Source organism: Aspergillus pseudonomiae (assembly GCF_009193645.1).
Source record: "Aspergillus pseudonomiae strain CBS 119388 unplaced genomic scaffold BDV37scaffold_46, whole genome shotgun sequence".
Taxonomy (NCBI): Eukaryota; Fungi; Ascomycota; class Eurotiomycetes; order Eurotiales; family Aspergillaceae; genus Aspergillus; species Aspergillus pseudonomiae.
Genome location: NW_022476038.1, coordinates 65922 through 88025, shown reverse-complemented (window position 1 = coordinate 88025; position 22104 = coordinate 65922). Strand labels below are relative to the sequence as shown.

Sequence of the window (22104 nt, the reverse complement as noted above, 5' to 3'; positions counted from 1 at the left end):
AAGCCACACCAGGCTGAGTATCGGTAAATACAGTCCGAAAATGCTCCGACACCCAATCATTGGCGGTAGAGCTGACCTTCTCGGTTATATACCAATGCTGACGATCAGCCGAGTTTCTGAGAGTTTGCAGATCTGCGGCCTCCCGTCTCAGCAAGCTTGGAAGGACATTGATCGATGAAACCCAGCCAGCAGGGGATGGGTTACTCGCATCGGAGCGTTGTTGTCCTCCGTGTATGGAGTGCCTAACATCCATGCTTCCCGGTTTTACTGGTCGGACATTTCTTCACGCGTGCATGATGCAGGTCTTTCACCATAAGCTTTACTTTGTTAGGAATTTCTGACTCATTTAGTTAGTTAGAGAAGGCATACCCTCAGATTGTGCTATGGTAAACTTCACGCGGAAAGGTAAGCCACTAGCATTCTTAAAGAAATCCTTCCATCGCGGCGCCTCCCGTGTTCGTCGTGGAAGCACAACAGCCCCTATATCTCGTATTCTTGGGACTAACGTGGCTGACGCGAAGGATGATTAGTTGCAGTAGTAGAGATAAATAACTGTCGAAGGCATCCCAGGATGATCGACGGGAGTTGTGGGCCAGGTCAAAGTGGAGCTCGATAAAAGTGGGCCAAAGAGAAAGCCGTATTGCTTATACCGTGGCCGACCTCGCCAAGCCATCCTCGGCTTACATTAATGGATGGTGAAGCTTTGCACTATATACGCAGTTCCTTGTGAGTTTTTTTGTCAAGGGCCTGCTCCAAAACTATCAATAATATTCATCAGACGCTCATCATGCATGTGTTGGTCCAGCATGTCCGTCTTCCAAACTTTCCAATCAGTGTTTTTGTCCATGCCAAATGCAGCCCAAATGCCTCGAATTAATAGGAGTGTCTCGTTCCAAGAAAAATCAACATCAAGACCAAAGAAAAACCTCCGTAGCTTCTCGTCTTTGCTCATGATATCAGCTAAGTCATCTTCTCCCTTCGCTTTCAAGAAGCGAGCTAACGCATGATCATGGACAGTTAAGGACGATACGCCGTTGTAAATCTCGCCCATTTCAGCGGTCACCAATGAGGGTCCAAAAGCTTCATTGGCAGGAACGACTCGAGCCATTTGCCAATCGATGACCCTGACAATATTCAGCTCGTCATCCACCATTAAGTGGTCTCCCTTGTCATCCACGTGCTTGATGTAAAATTGCTCCGTCGTTTCAATATTACGGTTTGCTGTGGATGCAAGATTCGGGATCTGGGATTTCAAGAATAAAAACACCAAATAAGCATTCACTGGAAAAGATGGGAAAAGCTGACCATCAGCGATGAGGGCCATGTTCTGCTCTACAAATGACGTATAGTAATCTTTGGCAGTAGCGAAAGGCCCAGAAGGGCTCAGAACAAGAAATCGTTCGCTGGCGACGGCTGAAACTATTGGTTTTGAAGGCGAAGGGCCTGGGAGAAGAGATCCGGCCTTGGAAAATGGATGACGCTGCAGCTCAATTAAAATATCGGCCAGTCCATTCCACAACCTCTCCTTGTCGTTGCCATCGTTGGAACGCTTCCCATGTGGCCCTTGCATATTCCAAGTCCTGCCAGCCATCTCTTCCATAAGGATATAGCTGACACCCACTTTGTTATTTGTGTCACCTGCAATTCCATAATCAAAGGCACGAGGAGCAGGCACTGTAGTCGTTTCGGGAAATTTGAGGGTGGCATATTCGCTGCGAACAAGGTAATCGATAAGTAGTTGAGGAATACTGCTATTCATTCGAGGCACCCGGATGAGCCAAACAGAGGCATTCGCGGGGAAGCGAATGCGAGCATGATAGTTGGCGCAGCCCATGAGGGCTCCACGTCCCCACGGAGGTGGGTGATCGATCTCGCATTCGAGACCGCCATTTAGTTCCAAGGCTCGCTCGCAAATAGCAACGTCATTTATTCTCGCTCGAAGATTTTCACTTCGACATGTATATTGACTTCGAATTCATTGTCTGGAAGGGGCTAATAGCAGTCAGGCCTGAGTCAAGTCGAGGGCAAGTGCATGGAATATACCGTGTCCTCGCAGGGATGAGACGGCGGGGTACAATGGGTCACGCAGAACTGATGATTACATTGCTCACAGGGACCAAGGCCCCGGATACTTGGTCGCACGCAACCTGCGACATCACAAGAAAAAAATCGGTCTGGCATGGATGCTCTGGTGAATTTATATTTTATTATCTATATATGACCGCCATACAATACTGTGGCCAACTTATAGCAGTTTCATGTTGGTAAAACGAGTGTAAGTATGTACATGTTTTTCTATGTACAAAAAGCACCGATCTCAAATCTAGGCCTTCAAGTTAGCCTTTCCCCGCCCCAAACGTTCCACAAACTGCGGACCAAAAAGGATGCTGGTTTGAGCAGAATGGGTTAGTTCTCACTATGATATTTTCTTTAACCAATTGAAGACCCTAGAGTATTCTTAGCGATCCTTTCCAGGAGTTTTATTTACCTCAATAGAGGAAGCTTACCAATAATATTTGTTGTTGAACCTTTGTTATTCAGTACTTTCGATGGGCGGTATTAAAATGGTGAGGTTATTAATGGAAGTCACTCTCAGGTCAAATGCTCATGGAAAGGTCATTTAAATCCCCGGTTTGGGCCGAGTCTGGGTGTACACTAGCGGCTTCTTCCGGGATAAGTCTCAGTGCCTCAGGCATCGCACATCTCATTTCTCTGTGTCTTCCCCACTGCTTACTTAACCACTAACTAACTACGACGTCCCAACTTGGGACTGTGCGCAGGTCCATGAGTTGATACCTGAATCTTGTGGTAGCCATACTCTGCTCCCTGTCAGATCCTCCCAATACTTATATTTTCCTGCGTCCATATCGCGCCGACTCCCTACTATGGATTAACCCCACCGATAGCGCGCCCCCGAGTCCCCTCGGTCCTTTTTTGCTTCTTGTGAACCTTCCTCCCCTCCCCGACCCGTTTTTGCATTTCTCCATGACGGCCCGGACGCCTAGCAGGGCGACTGGTGCCCCGGATGATGCAACTCACACCGCCCGAGACCAGACGCAGCAGGATCAGGGGGAACGGAGGGAATCGCCAGCCTTACCCAGTCTCACCAACAAGAAACGCCCGCGGTCTCAACCAGACACCACCTCCAGTCCTGCCTGCAACCAATGTCGCACACGAAAGATCCGCTGTGACCGACAGCAACCAAAATGCTCCAACTGCCGCCGGGCGGACGTCGAGTGCGACTTTGCCACTACCCCGAAGCGCGTCGACCGCACCAAACAATTGCTGAACGATTTCAACGGTGTCGTTGCCCGACTAGACCGCGTTGACAACTCACTGGCGAAACTATCGGAGCAGCTGCAACAACAGCAGCCATGCCGATGCTCTCATTCCCCTGGCCCATCGCAGGTCGATAATCCGTGGGGAGCGCCCGAGCCCGCAGCCATATACACCACTTACACCCCGAAGAGCTCCACCTCGTGTCGATCCCCCCACCTGATGGAGGTCGACAGTTCTGAAGAGCACGATCCAGAGAATCCCCACGGCGATCTGGTCGACTTCGACCAGGGTGGCCAACGCCTGCTGGACTACCCGGCCGCACTGTCACTGTTTAGAAACCTGCAGCGCCAAATCACCCGGCGCCTGACCAAGGATGTGCCGCACGGGTCGGACTTGTGGCAGGTGGTCGCCCAACAACCGGGGTTCAAAGAGAGTTTGGAGTTTCAGCTGGAGCGGTTTCCCTTTGGCGGCCAATGTCACGAACCTGTCATCGTGAGCGATCACCGACCCATCAGTACACCTCCGCGCTACCTATTGGAGCTATCTTTAGATGGCTTCTTACGCCATATCAATATCCATACGCCCATTTTCAACGATTCCGCTCTAGAGAAAGCCATCGATACGCATTACCAGTCTCTGTCAGCCGGGAACAGCGATGCGTGGGCACTCACTTTTACCAATATCATTATTCTGACTGTGGCCCTGGATGCCCGTGTCGCTCGCGCAACCGCCTCCCATCTGGTTAGCATGAACGATGATATGCTCCCTTCTTTCCTGAAGAATTGCGACCGAGCGTTGGCGGACTTGAACCGGTTTACTGGGCCATGTGCAATCAATGTGCAGGTGCTCTTGACTCTGGTAAGGACGGTCATTAAATCCCTAGAAGATGAAGCGTGGGGATGAAAAGACTACCAGGTGGCTAACCGTTGATACCAGGCTCTCGTGGCTAGGGAATTTTATAGTAGCGTGGTCTTTGAAAAGGTCTGTCAGACAGTGTGCCAAGTGGCCCGCTCCACGGGTCTCCATAGGGCTCACGGGGCACGAAGCAAGAGATGGGAACAGATGCAGGAGCGAGAACGACTCTTCTGGGTGGTCTATACCATGGACAAGCAGCGGGCCTTCCTGACAGGGCAGCCCTGTGATCTATACTTGTTCGACTCCGATATCCAATTAAGAAGCTGCGGGGAGCGTGCACCATTCCCGCTGCGGCTCAACGCCGCCTACGTGCATATGATGACGATCTGGGAACAGATTTTCATCAATCTCTATTCTTCCCGAGCTGCCCTGGCCGGCGCGGCCGATCGAAGCCGGCAGGTCCAGCAGCTGTGGGGTTCATTGAATGAATGGAACATCAAATACCATGCGCTCCTAAGCTCGCCCATCCTTGAGAAGATGGCTGACTTGGCGCCCATGCAGCTTGAGTTGAAATACTGTCTCATGGTGAGCCAGGTCCTCGTACATCGCTGTGACTGCCACGCACGCTCCCAGCAAAGGTATCGGGATCCCGCCCGGAATGCTCTCAAACTCATCAGCCAGGTCGCCGGGGAACACCATAGTATCACGCTCGCACGATGTGCGGTCTTAGCCAGGTTTGTTGTATTCTGTCCAGGCCCCCACCCAGTTGCTGACCCTGACTAAGGATGTTTCGGAACTATCCGCTTGTCGCCGTCCATGATCTCTTCTCTTGCTGTCTTCTGGACGGCGAGCCTGACAACACGGAGGATATACAACTCATCCATGAGACTCGCCGCCATCTCGAGCTGCTCCACTATGCGGACTTTCCTCGGGCGTACTTTGCCCGACTTGAGGTCGGGTTGAGATGGTGCACCGACATGCTGGATACCATCAAAGATTGCTTGTCCCGCTCTGCGGCAACCGGCGACTGGGGGCCAATGGATGGCTCTTCCACCGGCCTCTCCGACCGCACGCCCCCGTCAGAGTCTGAACTCTCGTCGATACCTCCGGACGCGTGGGCCTCACTGAACCTTCCGATGGGCCGCGACGAGATCCTTTGTGGGCTTAGCCCTTCAGTGCCCCCAGAGGGATTGCTGGACCCGGGATTTCCCGCTTTTGGATTGACCACGTCGTCTACTGGTGACGGTACCGTCCCTGCATTCACGCATGCTGATAATCCAGCAGTGACGATGCAACCATCGATGTGGGTACCCGCCGAAGTACCCTGTACCTCGTCTGAACCACTTTTTGACCCCGAGTTTACCCGAAGTATAATGTCATGATAGCACTTTTTTATTTGGCCACTATTCCTTATGTCACGACCCAGGCGGCTTTTTTTTTTTATTTCGCACGTTCATCATTATTTCACATCCATTCCGAATGTACTGTATATGAGTTTATGATACCTATCCTTTAGAGCGATGTCGATAACCTACCCCAGATTCAGTACCGATGTGTGACAAAAGCGTTGGCCATCGCGGCTCTAACATCAAAATATATATACCCGTTTGAACGACTGAAAATGCCACTACAGAATACAATGTGTTTAATAGGACTTCATGAGTAAAAAAATCGATATCATTTGACTATGACATATCCAAGTTATTCCTCGGGCCAGAACAACATTCATATCATATTTATTGGAAACACTCAGCAAATTTTCGGTGCCATTCGATGCCTTCCCTCGATTGAGGCCCAATGGGCATGTCTTGTTATGGAGACCTAGTTCTCGACATGATAGGATTGGCCTAGCTAAATGCCTCCCATGGCCACTTCGACGTAGTAATATTAATTCATAGTGAACGTCTATAAGTGGAGCTGCCATTTTAGTGGTATGTACGGAGTATTCTGTACAAGCTTCAGCAACACATGCCCGAGGCACTTACTAGTAGTACTACCGCCGCCTTCGTTCACTTATAGGTTGGTTCTGCCGGCATTATGGAGATAAGAGCGGCGAAGTAGTCGGTGAATGTACTTGGGGCATATCTTTTAATCGGCAATGTGTCTTGCCGTGCACTTTATTCATTATTAAATTATGCTCATCACTAGTACTTTCTTGGGGTCATATCAAACATTTTGCAAACCAGATAATGCCAGTCTAAACTGAAAAGAACACAAAAGGAAAACCCCGAAACCGGGGCAGAGACAAAAAAAAAAAAAGGATGACGGACAGGAGAGTTCGAAATAGCTGGTCACCAACCCAGCAGACGAACCAAAGTTGTCCTTACGTGTGCTTGCTATTCTTGGACCAGGACCGAATCCGAGCACCGTAGCGATAGAAGAGCACCGGAATCGGGATCATCGCAATACTGATGAATCCGAGGGTGCTCGATGCCCAGGCAACGCCAAGATTGTGATACATGAACGGCCCAAAGAGGGGGAATCCGGCGCCAAAGAAGCTACGCACAAACGTGTTGGCACCGATCGCGCTGTTGGCGATGGTCGGGTACACGTCGACCAGGTAGTTCAGACACTGCACGAAGACCATGTACATGCCTGTGCCGACGGGGGCACTCCCGATGACCATGCCCGCCCAGTGGATGTTGGGATTGGACGTCCAGGCGAAGATGAAGAGACCGACGGGGAGCAGACATCCTCCGGCGATCATGAGCGGCAGTCGTTGCTCGGGGACTACTGCTTTGTTCCCGTCGTAGTTGCGTCGCGTTTGTATGACCACAATGGCGCAGCCGATCAGAATTCCGACCATCATGCCGATATATGGGAGGGCGCTGATTCCTAGGGACCAGCCACGAACTTCCCGGAAGGCGATGGGATACGAGACGAACACGAGGTATAAGATGCCATAGATGAAAGCCTAGTACGTTTGTCAGGAGATGAGTGTGCCAATGTTCTATAGCGGGTTTCCTTACCTGGTAGATGGTGACCAGGAGAAGAATCGGTTCGGTAACCAAAAGCGCTGTGTACCGTCAGTAAGTCTGGAGTCGCACGAGGAGGAGTTTACTAACCAAATGGTCTCAGCAAAAAGATGACGAAGATGTCTTTGATTCCCTTTTGCTTCCCGTCAAACACCGTGTGGACGTCCGGGTTGCCGGCCTTGCGGAGGGCTGCAGCCCTTTTGCGCAAAATGGACCCGGCAAAGGTCTCAGGCAGTCCAAAAACTACCAGAATTGTACATGACCCGCCCATGATGCAACTGAGCCACTGTGTGAACCGCCATCCCAGATAGCTTTCCACGATAAAGTTTCCCATCAACGGGGCCAACACCGGACTACCAAAGATTGTGCCAATACAACATGCCATTGCCACACCTCGCTGCGCGGGGTTCCACATATCCACCAACGAACCTCCGACAAGTGACAAGGGCGCCGCACCGAAGACTCCCGTGAGGAACCGCCCGATGAGAACCGTTTGCAGATTCTTTGCCACGGCCACGGGTATGCAGAAAATGGTGAAAAGAGCCATACCGATGACCATGGGCCATTTGCGGCCGAATCGCTCGGACAAGGGACCCCATACAGGCGGACCAACAGTGTAACCCTATCCAGTCAGCATTCTACTCAGACGGGAAAAAGGGATGATGGATACTACCTACCAGCAGGAACAAGCTGATTCCAAGTGTCACAACCGTACTCCCGACATGGAATCGCTGCGCGATTTGGCCGCTTCCGCTGCTGAAGATACTACTGGCGATACATGTGCAGAGATTCCCATAGACCCAGATGGCTGTGACGAATGCCCGGTATCCGAAGGACCAGTTTTGGGGATTTTCTGGATCATCTGGTCCATTCCAGGTGACTAGGTTTGGGTCTGTCTTGGGTTCGGCGTTTGAAGGAGCTTTCTGGCTTTCGATGTCGGTAGGCTCCGATGATAGTCGACTACCCGGATGAGGAGAGGGTGGAGAGTCTGGAGAGACTACAGGCAACCCTGCTACAGCCATTGGGGACGAATATGTCGAGGATGAAAATTAGAATAGGTAGGGAGGAAAGGTTTTCGACTCGGATCAAGTATGGTTCACGGCCCCGCGTATGAAGAACAAATCTAAAAGAAAATAAAGCAAAAACCACCAAATTAATAAAAATAGGTGAGCGGAAGGATTCAATCCAGAATTAACCCTTCCTTGTCATGAGAATAGTGTTTCTGGTCCTCCTCCAGCCTTTGTCTTGGCAACGGATGGACAAGTACTATATACTCCCATCAGCTCTGGAGATCGTCCCGTACACCGCGTACGTACGCGGTGCTCGGCCGCCGTACCCCGAGCCATTAATCATCGGGCTTGTTGCTCCTTCGTCAGCATTGTGAGTGTTCCATCTCCACTTGGTCAGAGTCAGTTGGGCATGGTAATCATACCATTACTAAACTGTTAAATGAATAATTGGCTCCCCTTTCAAGGTTCAACTGAATGATCATGCTACATTTGCAACTTGCCGACAGACCGTGAGGGCTTTGGTGAAGCACGTGACGCGAACTGTCGGCGCCCTCATCCGCTCTTTAGTAAGCATCTCACTACTCCATGTCTACAATCTATTTGGTCTGAATTCAGTTCTATTGTAAAGTTGGGGTTAATTGATTTGGCATGAGTAGAATGACATGGAATCTCTTCACTAGAATTTCATATTTCAAGTAGCTTTGTAGTTTTCTAGACAGATAGTATTATAGCCCCAACATAGCCCTAACCCCGACTCGTGTCGCTATACAAAGTGAGATGTGCAACACAGCAACAGGCAACTGCCAACTACCATGGATTTGTATCTTCAACTGTTCCAAATCTTTCCACCTCACAGCTGCAACACGAGGGTCCAGAGGACGGGCCGCAATAGCAGAGATAGCCAAACTCGGTTGAGATATCAAATTTGGGGTTGAACAGCCCACAAGGATGCTCAGAATGCCAGGCAATGTGGTCTAGCTTGGTGATCTATACCCGAGAAAGGATAGCGTAAAGGTACTCAATGTTACTTCTAGTCGTCTTGTGGGAAATTAGAGATTACCAATCGTATATTACCAATCCTGGATGGCCACTGAAGGCAGGACTAATTGAAGCAGAACGGATTTCTACTGTACTCAAGTGGCCAGTGGACCTCCGCCGCTGCAAGGGCCCAGATTAGGCTGAAGAGATAAATATTGCCTGAAATTCAAAATCTAGATTATATTCTATTGCTAATTCGTTGACATACTAATCATGACTGCTTCCTGTAAATATCATACCACGTGTGCTACAGCTCACCGCTGATCAATGCCAACAATTCTGACACATCAGCTGAAGTCTCCAAAGACAAAACCGAGTTCTCAATTCTCTGCAGTCTCTCCGAGTCAATCACGGAGCTCGCCAGCTTGCGCCACTTCTCACGGATCTCCTCATCCGTGATGGGCGGATCGAAACCTTTCGGCATGGCGACCACATCCTCCACGGTCTCCCCATCGTTAAACTCGACCACGATGCGGGCCCCGCAGAGATGACCCGGCTTGTCGAACTCCGAGCTATGGACACAAGTCGTCTTGTCGATGAGACTCCACACAGCATCACTGTCCAAAGCATGAGGCTCGAACTGATCGAGCAGCACCTGTCCATACACCAGCTGCGCGGCACCAATGTACGCCGCGTTCATCTGGCCGCCCGTCGCAGTCAACGGCCGCTCCTCCGGGGCCCAGCCATCGTGGGCAAACACCGGCTCGGAAAGGGAAACCGTAATGCGACGAATATTCTGTAGCTGGTCCACGGCAAATCGGTCAGGGTAGTTCCGCTGGAGCTTCTCCAGGGCTTCGATCTGTCCGTGACAGCCGCCGACACAGGCATGCAATTTCACGCGGATATTCTTCGTCTGCCACTCCGTCCCCAGGGCAGTCGTTACCTCGGCAGGCTTATACTGCGGACTCCGGCCGTTTCCTTGTGTGAACATGGTGAGAAACCCACCATAGCTGCGGTCGAAGACCTTCTTGATTCCCACGTAGCCGTCGCGAGCCAAGAGCGCGCCGAAGAGCCCGTTGCGAGCGGCAAACGCGTGCTGTACCCGTTTCACCATCCCCTCATACTGCGCTGCCATCAGCCCGCCCGCCTGCGTGCAGGCGATCCCGACCGCGGACTCGGTGTCATCCGGACTGAGTCCCAGTAACTTTGACGACGCAGCTGCCGCTGCTGGGGAACCGAAGACCGGGCCTGAATGCCATCCCCGTGAAAGCAGATCCGCGCCGTACATGGCGGATCCGACTCGAGGTCCCGTTTCGAATCCCACTATAAGGGCAACGAGGAAATCGAGTCCCGAGACGACGCCCTTCCTGTGTCCTTTGGACTGCACTTCCGCTGCGGCGAATAATGCAGGCAAGAGGACACTGGCGGAGTGGAGTGGTGCGGCACTGTGGTAGTCATCTAGCTCTACGGCTTGGATGAATGAGCCGTTGAGAATGGCCGCCGCTTGCGGGCCGTACCGCTATGTACAATTAGTCATTAATTTATTGTCTGCATATTGGATGAGATATACCCTCTTGTAGCCTATCACACTACAGTATCCTTCCGGTTCGTAGTCATCAATCGCCTGGGCGGCTTGCTCGGACCACGGGACGTGAGATCCGACCAGGCCACAGGCGATGCCGTCGAGCAGGAGGTGTTTGGCTCGTTGGAGGACATCTGCAGGGATGTCTGACGGCTTAAGGTCTGTCACCCAGTTGCAGAGTTCTGCGGTGACGTTGCCTTCTGGCGTGGAGTCTGTGACGGTCATTGTGTGTTGATCGTAGTGCTGAATACAGGGAATATGCACTTTCCCTCTCTCATTGGGCAGTAGAGGTCTTACATAAATAGAGGTGTAAGCGGCCCCCTGACCCCGAGACAGTTCGTAGTATTTCCTCAACGCGGGTCCTCGGGGGCGTACGCCTTCTTTTCGCGGACCGGCGTCCGAGTCGCGGGAAACATGGCGTTTCTTGAAGTCGAGCAGAACGAGAGTGTATGCAGATTGCGGGCGTCATCCGCCGAAGGTCAAGCAGTGAGGATAGTTTAAAAAGTAATGTTCACCAGACAGACAGGAGACATTGTGACAGATTCACTCATCCTATGGAACAGATTCAAAGATGCTCTCCTATACTAGCCACTGTTTGCAGACACTGCTCGGGGTCGCCTCCCTGCCCTACCGGCAATACCTGGGGTACTCCAGCCCTCAAGCACCCCTTCAAGCAGCGCAAAGCGGACCCCCAGTCACCACGCTCGTCTCGTCGTGCGCGGGGTTCAGCTACCCGGAGGTTGCCTGCATTGATCGATACGGATCGCTCCTCCAGGGCGAGTTCGAGCGCAAAGTGCGTAACGTGCTTGGCGACGCCGACACCTACATCTCCACCAATGCGCCACAGGAACCAACCTTCTCCGACCTGCTCAATGCCGATTTCCTGGTGTGGAACCAGTCGGCGGCGAAGGCCATCCTCGGTCCCAACCCCAGTGTCGAGTTCATGTTCAGTATCGAGGACTGCTCCCACGAGGCTCCCGTGTACGTCCCCACTACTAACGAACTGTACTTCTCCCGCTTACAGCAAGGATTCCTGCCTCAACTGGTGATTAACTTGAATAATGATCCACCCACCTTGGAAGAGAAGCTCGCCCAGCCACCCATCTACGCAGCCACGGGGGCTCGATTCCGCGACGGGCTGCTCTACCTCGCCACGATAGGTGGAAACGAGTCACTTGCGGGCTACACCTTCCGGCCAGGTCTGTATACATTGAACCCGACCACCGGGGAAACCCAAGCTCTCTTGAACAACTACTACGGGTATTATTTCAACGCAGTGGACGATCTCGACATCGATCACGAGGGTCAGATCTGGTTCACCGACAATGGTAATCCTTTTCCCCCTCCCCTATTCTTCCCTCCTCTGTCAATCTAGATAGTTAATCTGTTCTACAAACAAGACTACGGCCGCCCATGCCAAGTAAACACCTACGCCCCGCAAATCAACCCAGCAACCTACCGCTTCAATCCCAAAACCGGGCTCGTAACCATGGTCGACGACTCCCTCCTCGAGCCCAACGGCCTCACCTTCTCCCCGGACAACAAAACCGTCTATCTCACAGACACGGGTGCCGGATCCGCCATCATTGATCCGAACATCTACCCAGCTCCGCACATCGCCTACAACTCCACGCGCAAGGGCCGCACCATCTACGCGTACGACGTGGCCCCATCGCGCAAGGCGCTGCTGAACAAACGACCCGTCTACCTTTCCATGGAGTATGCACCAGATGGAATCAAGACGTCGCGGGAGGGATATCTTGTCTCGGCGACGGGCAAGGGCATCGTGGTTTTGACGGACGAGGGCGAGCCCCTAGTGCGCGTGCAGACTAATTTCACGGTGATTAATGTTGCGTTTGCGGGGGCGGATCGGGACGAGCTGTGGGCGATTGGGAAGGGAGGTGTTGCCAGGATTCGATGGGGGCTGAAGGGATCTTACGCTTAAAATCTTCGTTCATGACTTTGGGTCGCGTTCTGTTCGGTTAATATTGGTTTTGATGACATTTCATGTTAGGCGTTCCTTTTTCGTTCAGTGAGATTTCAAGTTGTTTTTCTTTTTTTTTTTTTTATCAGCGAAAGAGATCGAAAGAAATATAGAGATCTTTATTATCCCTGAACAACAGGTGCTTTTCCGTTCGCTTATTGTAGTAGATGGTGGACGAACACTGTGCATTTAGGGTTGGTATGTTCCCTAACCCCGCGCCAGAGGACCGCGTACACGGACTCGTTCTATACGATAGATCAGATCGTTTCAGCTAGATTGAGCACTGTGCTCCGCTGGGGCGGAGTCAGCCCCGCCGGAGATGATATGATGCTTGTACAGACGGTTCAATTAGATACGCCGCGTGGAGGCAAACCCTCGGAGAAGATATGTTGCTTTGCATACGGCGGAATTCCGAACGTTCGGGTAGAGTTAGACCGTCGGAGATGATTTGATGCTTGGTATTAGGACTCCCGACCTAACTAAGATACCTTAATAAAATTATACTCGCGCAGATAAGTGTCCACCAGTCTCCGATGATCATACAATCCCGGACCTTCTTTCGCCCGCTGCCTTTCCCAGGCCCCTCGTAGTGGATGTTATCCAGAACATCATCCAGATGAATGACCCTGCTCTCACCGCTTTGTTGACCGCCTCTTAATTGCCGGGTTTTCTATAGCGTGGTGAAAGATAATGAATTTCTTATTCTCTTTGTAGCTTCTGTATATCAAGAATGTAGGTTTAATATCTTGTCTTTAGGTGTTTCGTATAATAGTTCACTGACTCTGATTAATAAAACGAGAAAACATTGCAAGTTTAGTATCTATTGACTACTAAGTTCTTTCGCATACATCTGCGACGCACGTAGCAATATATATTTCTGGTAGCACGAGACGTAGTAAGTAGTACGCATTCTGAGGACTTTCCCCTTGAGTAATATCGACAAAGAACTAGAAAGTTGAATCAATGGCTGTACACTACTTTCACTGTAAAGCATATAGAGATTAGGACCTCAGTGTGGTAGAACCACGCTTGAGCTCACCCGTAGACTGTAATATGATGACGTTATACTTCTATCAGGACGATCTACTATCTGTTATCTCTAGATAGCCGCGAAAGCGGTCAATCAGGTGGTAAAATAGGTCTATCATGCGGAGTGACGTCATGCTGTAAGTGCTCCAACTGCTTCTCGGTCTAGACTCTACATGTACGGTATACGTATTCAACATCTTTAGATGGAGCGTTAATTTGGGTCATATTTGATAGAAACCATATAATTCACAATATAATATTCCTCTTGAATGTACTCCGTACAAGCATATCTAATAAACCATTTCTCTTTCTTCATAATCCCATTCTCAAAAGACCAAGAAAATAACAATCAGTGCTTCACCTCACCCAAGGACTCGCCCAACGCTTGGCCATTGACAATGACCGGCTTGGCATCCATGGCAATATACAAGGCGCGCGCAAACTGCGTCTTGCTCGGGTTGCGCCAGCAGTGGTTGGTACCTCTCTGCACGGCAACATCGCCCCTCTTCATCAAACGCTTCTCGCCGCCCTCCACCTCGAGCTCGAGCTCGCCCTCGATGACCACTCCGAAGTCAACGGTCACCGTGCGATGCCACATGGGCTCACAGCCCGGGTGGTAGTCGACGTAGCGCACGACGGCGCCGCCGGGGATCATGAAGGGAGGGTGGTTGACGAGGTGTTCTTTGTATTGGTTCAGGTCGGCATCGTGGCTGAGGGGAGCGGGAAAGCTGCCGAGCGTGTAGGCGAGGAAGAAATCGACGCCAATGTTGGTGCGTTCCCATTCGATTGGCTCGGGGACTTTGGTCTCGAAGGTGGGGGTTCCGTCCTCCTTGTGGGTCGTGATAAAGCGGTGGACTTGGGGGAAGTCTTTCTCAGGAAGGGAGCCCATTTTGAAGTGTGGTGTTGGGTGGATTGAGGGGTTTTTTTCTTGAGGAGTTGAGTAATTGGGTAATTGATTGTTTGCTTGTGGTGAGTTGAATTGGATTGCAATCCTTGGGATGTTATTTATGTCTCCCATGGTTTGCACGGTGTCGGTCGTCGGAGGACGATGGTTCGGAAGCTTGTTGTCTGCTCGGCGGCGATTGAACCGTGGGCGGAGGTCGGCGCCCGAGCCCCGCATGCCTTATGCAAGCATTGACGTGGGTGAGTAATCCAGGACCGTTGCTCATGTAATTCGTATTAGCTGAGAAATCTTTTTCCTTTGTTTGTCATTTCTTGTCACTTTATGATATTTTAGTTTAGTTATTATGCTGCCGTCTTCTGAAGTCCATGTTGGGAGGGGTTTTCTATCGCTGAGGCTTTCTTAGGGTTTAGGGTTTCGCTGCCCACGTCCGTCTACTACTCGACGTCAGCACTCTACTTTTCCTTCCCTCTTAAATAACCTCCTGAAAATGCTTTCCAAGGATCCTTCCTGATCGCCATGGTAGAATGGCCCCTGATTGATGGACCTTGGTATCTACCAACCAAATTTAGCCCTCAACCAACAAAACACAATGGCTACCGAGTTGATTTGTTTCAATACTACTCTAGTGCTTATGCTTGGAAAAAGTCAAATGAGAAAGCCGGTGACGGTATAATTGAATCTATGGAAAAGCATCTCCACCAAAAGGTATCCACCTCCATGAGGAATGGATCAAGAATAGTCTGACAAAAATCTAAAAATATCTATGAAAGAAGAAAAGAAGGGGAGCGAAAGGAAGAAGAGAAAAAAAGAAAAAAAAAAAAAAAAAAAAAAAAAAAAAAAAAAAAAAAAATAGAAAAACAAGGAAAAAAGAAGAAATTTACATAGGAAAGGAAAAGGAGGGAAAGAAGAAAAACAATCACAAATCCCACTCTTACTGCAGAGCAGGGCCAGTCAAGTTCAGCTTGGCTCGTGCCACAGCGCCATGGCCAACAATCCACAGCTCATCCAAGTTCTTACCACCAAAGACCGTGTTCACAGCTGTGAAATTAGTCTGGATGCTCACCACTGGTGTGCCAGTGGGATCAAGGATATCGACGCCATGACCCGCGCCGGTAATCACATATCCGTTGCTAGCCACCTTCAGACCGTCAGGAACGAAGTCCTTCGCGGTATGGATCGGTCGGCGGTTCTTGAGGTACGAGCCGTCCTCGCTCACATCGAATGCGTAGACTGTGCGTCGGTTGGTGGAGTTGTATTGGAGCGATGGCACCTCGCTCAATGGCACTTTCGGGTCAATCATGGTGACACCGGCGTCAGTGTCCGTGAGGTACAGTGTTTTGTAGTCGGGAGAGAAAGCAACACCATTGGGACAGTGCAGTGTGTCATCGACGATCTTGACTTCCCCGGTTGCTGGGTCGTACCGATAGACTGAGGCCTGGACCTGAGGGGCGAATGTTGAGGTACCGAAGTTGCGGGCGAGGACTATAGCTGAATCAGTATGGACGCAAATGAGATTCCAGGACCAGGAACTTACAAGGATCACTAAACCAGATGCGACCGTGCTGGTCGATATCCATGTCGTTGGCCTGGATGGAAAGTTAGCTCGTGAAATCCACTAAGCGTGTATCGGGTACTGTCGGTGGGCATGCTTACCTGGTTGAAGTACCATCCAAAATAGTTGTTGACTTCAATGGTCGATTTGCGGGTTTTGGGATCCACCGAGTAGATTCCAGGATGATAAGGACCCCCTTCTAGAGTGGAATTGCCACCGCCAACAGAGAAATAGATCTTTCCATTCCTGTAGCGGGCCCCGGATGGAGCGTACATAGGTGGGTCGGTCAGAATTGTTGAGAGGGTAGGGGAATCGCCATCTAGACTGATGACCTTCTGGTGGAGCTCCCCTCTACCTAATTCAGAGAACCACACCTCGTTGGTGTCGGGGACGTATACGGGGGCCTCGTGTCCGCCAGTGGAGACGGTAAACATAATATCATACACCGGGTCGGATCCTAGGATCTCGCTACCACGCTGTTGGTCCCAGACGAGGAATGTGGCTTTGCCAACCTGCTGGAACGAGTCGTCACCGGACACCTCGGTCGACGTGTAAGTGTCCACGCTACTCATGTCGGTGCTGGCCTTGCGGTAGAAGTCAAGGGGCATTTTCGATGCATATCGGTACATGCAGGCGACACGTGGGAAGCTGTAGCCGGTGCAGGCTTGAACCAGGGGGGTGGAAGTGTTCCCGGCAGATGCTAGCGGGGCTATGCATAGCGCCAGGGAAACCAATCGCAATGATAGATGCATGATGAAACACGTGGGAGTTTCGCGGAAAGTTCTTGAGATACACACTGGAGGAGTTGATGTTGATACTACCCGAATGAGCTGAGAAACTACCCACTACTTATACTTCGTCTTCTGTCTCCTGAATGACAGACTCAGGTCCAGCTGAAGTATAACACTGCCTTCCAATCTCCTGTTGGGGGCCGAATCCTTCATTATCTTACGTTCTAGATGAGATGCGTCGCGGCTCGAGCACTATGTTAGACTCGCGCCAATGCATCAACCACATGGCAGTCCACGTTGTGCCAGGGGCTAGACAGGGGTGGCCTGAAATGCAGAAATCCTGCAGGATTCTGCAGGATTCTGTGACACAACTCAAATTAGGCTGACGATTCGCGATGCGTGGCGTCGGAGGAAGTAGGTTGTTCGGAGAAAGTATGTCGTTCGGAGCAACGACGCCGCTTCGTATCCGCGTGTCGCTCGCCGAGACCCCGTCCATGACGCTCCGCCCTACGCAGGTCCACCAAGCTCGTTGAACGTACGCAAAGACACAGAGTCCGCGTATGGCACTCCCCAATGTAGCCTCATCGCGCAAAGAGACATGCTGACATGCAGACATACTCCGACAGCTGCTTCATGGGACCGCCGTCGGATGAGATGGACAATATGGCATGATTCTACGTTGAAATGTAGACATAAATAGCGTTGTAGTTGCCATCGATTTGCTCTCATCATCAGCACGACAAGAATCAGAGCATAGCAATCAGACAAACAACCGACTCAAACTCAATCTTAATTACCAATCTTCAATTTTCACAAGATGCACTCCACCAAGGTCACCTACCCCGAGCCTATGCAGCTCACGGGCATCCTCGATCAATACGAGTCCTTCCAGGTTACACCCTGCATTGGTACTGAGTTCCCCAAGGCGAACTTGGCTGAATGGCTCTCCTCGCCCAATGCCGATGCTCTGTTGCGCGACCTGGCCATCACCAGTAAGTACCGTCATATCTCGCAGCAAAACGATTGGAGATACTAACCAATCATTGTAGTCGCGCAACGAGGCGTCGTCTTCTTCCGTGCACAGACTGACCTGGACGGAGAACTCCAGAAGGAACTCACCCATCGTTTGGGTGTGCAGTCCGGCAAGCCAGCAGGCCACCGTCTGTCCAAGCACCCTCTCCACCTCATCCGCAAGGATGACCCTGAAATGGGTATCCTTGACCCAGGCCGCCAGCAGAAGCTGCACGCCGTCGAGAACAGTCAGAAGCGCCAACGCGCCGTCCTGGAGTACCACAGCGATGGCTCCTATGAAGTCTGCCCCCCTGACTTTACCATGCTTCGCATGACCGAAATCCCCCCCACTGGTACGCTACCCACTATCCATCTATTGCACTTCATTCACTGACGAATCAAGGTGGCGACACCCTCTGGGCCTCTGGATATGAGCTCTACGACCGTCTCTCAACCCCCTACCAGAAGTTCTTCGAGTCTCTGACCGCCCAACACGAGGTTCCCTCCCTGCGCAAGCTGGCTGAAACCGAGCCCGGCATCTACGATGGCCCTCGTGGCGCGCCCGCCAACACCGACATGCAATTCAAGCAGTCTCACGTATGTAGCCTGTCCTCCAATTGAACCCCTGGGATTCTATCTAACTATCCATCTATCCATAGCCCATGGTCCGCACCCACCCCGTAACAGGCTGGAAGACCCTCTTCGCAGGTGGCCTCCACTGCCGCCGCATCAACGACGTCACCGACTTCGAGAGCGAGCAGCTCCTGAGCAAGATCATCTCCCTGGTCGGCGACAACCACGACCTGCAAGTCCGCTTCCGCTGGAACAACCCCGGCGACGTTGGTGAGTAAATGCTTCGACCCATGCTTAACACCCTGTCTGACGTCGATAGCCATCTGGGACAACCGCTGTGTCCTGCACTGTCCTACCCAGGACCACTACGGTCTCGGAGGCCGCATGGGATACCGCACCATGGGTATTGCCGAGCAGCCTTACTTCGACCCTAACAGCGTTTCTCGCCAGGAGGCTTTGGCTGCCGCTGCTAAGTGATTGCGCAACGCGAATATCTGATCTAGATTTGGTTGTGCACTTGTTTGGTTTGCCTCGCGGTGATTTAGAATGATTTGTTTGTTTTTGTTTATCGATTGGCCTGATGAATGTTGCGGTATGTTGATTTCATAGACTTTGCATAGAATGAGAACAAGTGCTTTTATGTTTTGAAGTTTTGAATATAGTTTTTTTTCCCGTATAGACAGTAGTACTTCTTTTGCACGTAGATCCGAGGAAGTCTGTGTACCCTTTGTTCATCTAGATCATTTCTTACTTAGGGCTCTCGCTACTAGCATTATACAGATTTGATTGAGAAAGGAGCAGAGCTATCCGATTTAAGCGAGGTAGCAGATATTCGTATGTATGATGGCCACATGGCGTTATCTTCGGAGTCTAATATGAGCACGAGAGGCTACTTCCCCGTCTTCGCGCAACGAGTGAGAGCCAAATTAGCAAACAACCGAAATGAAGTTCTACTTCGAAAAGATCAAACACCAACAATAATCCATGCAAGGGCTTGGCGATTGCTAAATATAAAGGGTGTTATGCTTGGTGTTCCAGCGTGGCATAGAAGTAGCAGTGTTTGACAGTGTGGAATAACGTCGTGCGTGGACATGCCTGAATGGACGAAATTGATCTCAATGAAGACGAGGAGGAGGCTATAAGATTTCGTAGACAGCGAAACTGATACGATCTACTCCCAAAGATGTGGATTAATTTAAGGAAACGAATAGTGCCAGGCCGAGTAGCTTGTCTTAGTAGCTAGACGACACACTTCCAGAGCATTGAGTAGGATATATATATCTCTTGGGGATGGTAGAAGAGGGCGGTAACCTATTTCCAATTTCTAATGGATGCAGAAAGAATATTAACAAATAAATCAGGAAGCAAAACAATCATGGCATAGTCTATAGAAAAACTGTATTTGCAAAAGATCATTCTAAACAGAAAGAAACACACAACACAAGCAGGTTATAGCCCCAACGCAGCCCTTCACCAGGAGCCTTTACCCCCTCATCATCTCTCGTGAACCTACTCTTAATCAAAGAGCCGTCTACATCTCCTCAAGAATGCCACTCCGTTTTCGCAGAACTGCCCCATACCGCCACAGGAGGACCGGAACAAGCCCGCCCATCACCAAAGCCCAAAGCGCTAGCAAGGAACTACCCCATCCATACCCAAGCGTTCTATAGATCAAGGGAGCCAGGATAGGCAAGACAAAGCCCAGCAGCGAGCGCAGGATCGTCAGGGCGCCCATCGCCGAGGCTGCGTACACCGCGTAGCAATCCAGTACATAGGCCTGAATACACTGGTAACTCATTATCAGACCAAGGGCGTAGATGCCGATTCCGATATTGGGGATGATCCAGTGGCTGTGTGTCTGGGCGGACCAGCCGTAGATTAGTAGGCCGGCAGGGACGAGAAGGGCGGCTGGGAGCATGAGGATTGTTCGAAGCTCTGGGGTTCCTTTTGCGGGATCTTTGGAGGTGTAGTAGATGTAGATCTGCGAGAGTTAGATATCTGGATGGACTAGAATGGGGACAGGATGGGGTACCCGGTCGTTGAGAGAGCCTGTGATTTGACTTCCGAGGATGAATCCGCCGGCGATGGAGATGTAGTTCAGTGCTGCGCGGGATGGGGTTTGGTTGTAGATGTCTGTCCAGACGGACTCGAATGTCGTGATGGATAGGTGGTTGAGGCCAAAGAGATAGCCCATGAAGAGGGATAGGACTTGTATGATGGGCTGTGTTCCGAGGAATGTAAAAGGTCGTCGAAGATCCTGTCTGAAAACATCTGCTAGACTCTTATGGTGCAGTTGTGGAGAGCCGTGCTGGTCACCTTTGCGGACTGCAGCAGCTTGTTTCCGCTGTATGAGGACTGGCCGGAAGGTCTCGCGAAGGATGCAAAGACCTAGCACCCATGTGACGAAGATGTAAAGTGAACACCACGCGAAGATTGCCCTCCATGACGTGTGGGACACGATGTATGCACCTGTGATGGGCGCGATGGCAGGACCCAGCAGGGGCCCCAGGGTGTAAAGGGAGATGGAAAGGCCTCGCTCTTCTGGAGCCCACAGGTCTCCGATGATCCCTGCGCCGATCTATTTGATTCATTAGCGATCGCCGTGTATGACTGGATGCTACCCACCGACAGCGGAGCGCTACCAACAGCTCCTGTGATGAACCGGAGAATGAGTAACTCGTAATCACTACGGGCGAACGCGCACAGGGCGTTGAAGACCAGGAACAGGCCATGGCCGGTATTCAACAACGAGATGCGCCCGTAGACTTCGGACAAGGGACCGACAACCAGGGGAGCGAAACTCCAGCCGAGAACATACACAGAAACGAAGGCTTGCAGCATTCCTGGGTCGGTAACATTCAAGTCGGTGGCTATCTGGGGCATGGCGGGCACGATGATTGCTGCGATGACCGGACTGATCAATCCATAGATCGAAATCACGGCAATACATAGCCAGCGGTATGACACTGTCCAATTGCGAGGCTCTTCCCACTCTTCCAAGTCTTTCAGGGAAGGGGAAGAGTCCTTGGAGCATTAGTTTTACAAACGACTCGACGCTGGGTGACAGACTTACATCGGACTGGGACAGCAGTCGTGTTCTCTCGTTTACTTCTTCAGCCATGACGCTCCGTGGTTTGGACACAGATTGTACAATTGTCTGTAGGCTTGTAAGAGAGGTTATTGAATAAATATTTACGCCCAAACTGCCATTAGCTGGGAATAGGGAGGTGGCCAAGAATTGTATGAAACGGCGTAATGTACTGCGACTAGAGACTACGACAGAACTATCTATATAATCTTGCCCAAGCATCCGGAGTAGAAGGACCGATGTGAAAAGCTGCTGTGTGTCGGACGCGATCCCCGAGAGAATGTCAGCGCTAGACCCGAGTACGAGCAGGCGAGGCACGGTAGAGATGCAGGTGGACCCTTCGGAGGACACTGGAAGATTTTCGAATCTAGCGCTCAATATTATCGACCATCCACAATTCTCCGAACAATCCAAAAATTCCCGAACATAGCTTATGGTTCGGGTTGAGGCACGTCAAGCAAGAAATGTTTGATTCAATTATCTGTCTACTGCAAGAACGCCGTCGCCGAATAAGTGGAAAGGAAACACACACAAAAAAAAAAAAAAAAAAAAA

The 22104-nt window shown here is 51.0% G+C and overlaps 9 protein-coding genes across 9 annotated transcripts; 3 read left to right on the top strand and 6 right to left on the bottom strand.

The window, feature by feature from the left end:
- Positions 1 to 295: 295 nt before the first annotated feature.
- On the bottom strand, positions 296 to 1993 carry BDV37DRAFT_251680 (uncharacterized protein). Its single transcript, XM_032082337.1, has 2 exons — positions 531 to 1993; positions 296 to 405 (listed from the first exon to the last, which is right to left on the bottom strand). Exon 1 carries the CDS (start codon positions 1832 to 1834, stop codon positions 740 to 742), a length of 1095 nt encoding a protein of 364 aa, XP_031940144.1. The 5' UTR covers positions 1835 to 1993; the 3' UTR covers positions 296 to 405; positions 531 to 739.
- A 992-nt stretch (positions 1994 to 2985) lies between these two features.
- Positions 2986 to 5516, top strand: BDV37DRAFT_272543 (uncharacterized protein; the record flags this gene model as incomplete). The annotated part of the gene is made up of 3 exons (XM_032084887.1): positions 2986 to 4137; positions 4216 to 4868; positions 4919 to 5516. 3 exons carry the CDS (start codon positions 2986 to 2988, stop codon positions 5514 to 5516), a joined length of 2403 nt encoding a protein of 800 aa, XP_031940143.1.
- A 941-nt stretch (positions 5517 to 6457) lies between these two features.
- Positions 6458 to 8223, bottom strand: BDV37DRAFT_294967 (MFS transporter; the record flags this gene model as incomplete). Its single annotated transcript, XM_032089757.1, has 4 exons — positions 7787 to 8223; positions 7200 to 7731; positions 7104 to 7150; positions 6458 to 7048 (listed from the first exon to the last, which is right to left on the bottom strand). The coding sequence occupies exons 1-4, from the start codon at positions 8129 to 8131 to the stop codon at positions 6458 to 6460; spliced, it is 1515 nt and encodes a 504-aa protein (XP_031940142.1). The 5' UTR covers positions 8132 to 8223.
- Positions 8224 to 9404: 1181 nt separating this feature from the next.
- On the bottom strand, positions 9405 to 10904 carry BDV37DRAFT_294966 (MmgE/PrpD family protein; the record flags this gene model as incomplete). Its single annotated transcript, XM_032089756.1, has 2 exons — positions 9405 to 10616; positions 10668 to 10904. The coding sequence occupies 2 exons, from the start codon at positions 10902 to 10904 to the stop codon at positions 9405 to 9407; spliced, it is 1449 nt and encodes a 482-aa protein (XP_031940141.1).
- A 346-nt stretch (positions 10905 to 11250) lies between these two features.
- Positions 11251 to 12624, top strand: BDV37DRAFT_294965 (SMP-30/gluconolactonase/LRE family protein; the record flags this gene model as incomplete). The annotated part of the gene is made up of 2 exons (XM_032089755.1): positions 11251 to 11878; positions 12242 to 12624. 2 exons carry the CDS (start codon positions 11251 to 11253, stop codon positions 12622 to 12624), a joined length of 1011 nt encoding a protein of 336 aa, XP_031940140.1.
- A 1334-nt stretch (positions 12625 to 13958) lies between these two features.
- BDV37DRAFT_251669 (cupin domain-containing protein) lies at positions 13959 to 14831 on the bottom strand. The gene has a single exon (XM_032082336.1). The coding sequence runs from the start codon at positions 14579 to 14581 to the stop codon at positions 14042 to 14044; it is 540 nt and encodes a 179-aa protein (XP_031940139.1). The 5' UTR covers positions 14582 to 14831; the 3' UTR covers positions 13959 to 14041.
- A 696-nt stretch (positions 14832 to 15527) lies between these two features.
- Positions 15528 to 16998, bottom strand: BDV37DRAFT_294963 (SMP-30/gluconolactonase/LRE family protein; the record flags this gene model as incomplete). Its single annotated transcript, XM_032089754.1, has 3 exons — positions 16250 to 16998; positions 16131 to 16182; positions 15528 to 16078 (listed from the first exon to the last, which is right to left on the bottom strand). The coding sequence occupies exons 1-3, from the start codon at positions 16898 to 16900 to the stop codon at positions 15528 to 15530; spliced, it is 1254 nt and encodes a 417-aa protein (XP_031940138.1). The 5' UTR covers positions 16901 to 16998.
- A 598-nt stretch (positions 16999 to 17596) lies between these two features.
- BDV37DRAFT_151850 (TauD/TfdA dioxygenase family protein) lies at positions 17597 to 19054 on the top strand. The gene is made up of 5 exons (XM_032078998.1): positions 17597 to 17871; positions 17929 to 18243; positions 18294 to 18487; positions 18550 to 18733; positions 18783 to 19054. Exons 1-5 carry the CDS (start codon positions 17697 to 17699, stop codon positions 18938 to 18940), a joined length of 1026 nt encoding a protein of 341 aa, XP_031940137.1. The 5' UTR covers positions 17597 to 17696; the 3' UTR covers positions 18941 to 19054.
- Positions 19055 to 19994: 940 nt separating this feature from the next.
- Positions 19995 to 21584, bottom strand: BDV37DRAFT_272536 (MFS transporter; the record flags this gene model as incomplete). Its single annotated transcript, XM_032084886.1, has 4 exons — positions 19995 to 20444; positions 20496 to 21041; positions 21089 to 21487; positions 21537 to 21584. 4 exons carry the CDS (start codon positions 21582 to 21584, stop codon positions 19995 to 19997), a joined length of 1443 nt encoding a protein of 480 aa, XP_031940136.1.
- Between the last annotated feature and the right edge of the window lie 520 nt (positions 21585 to 22104).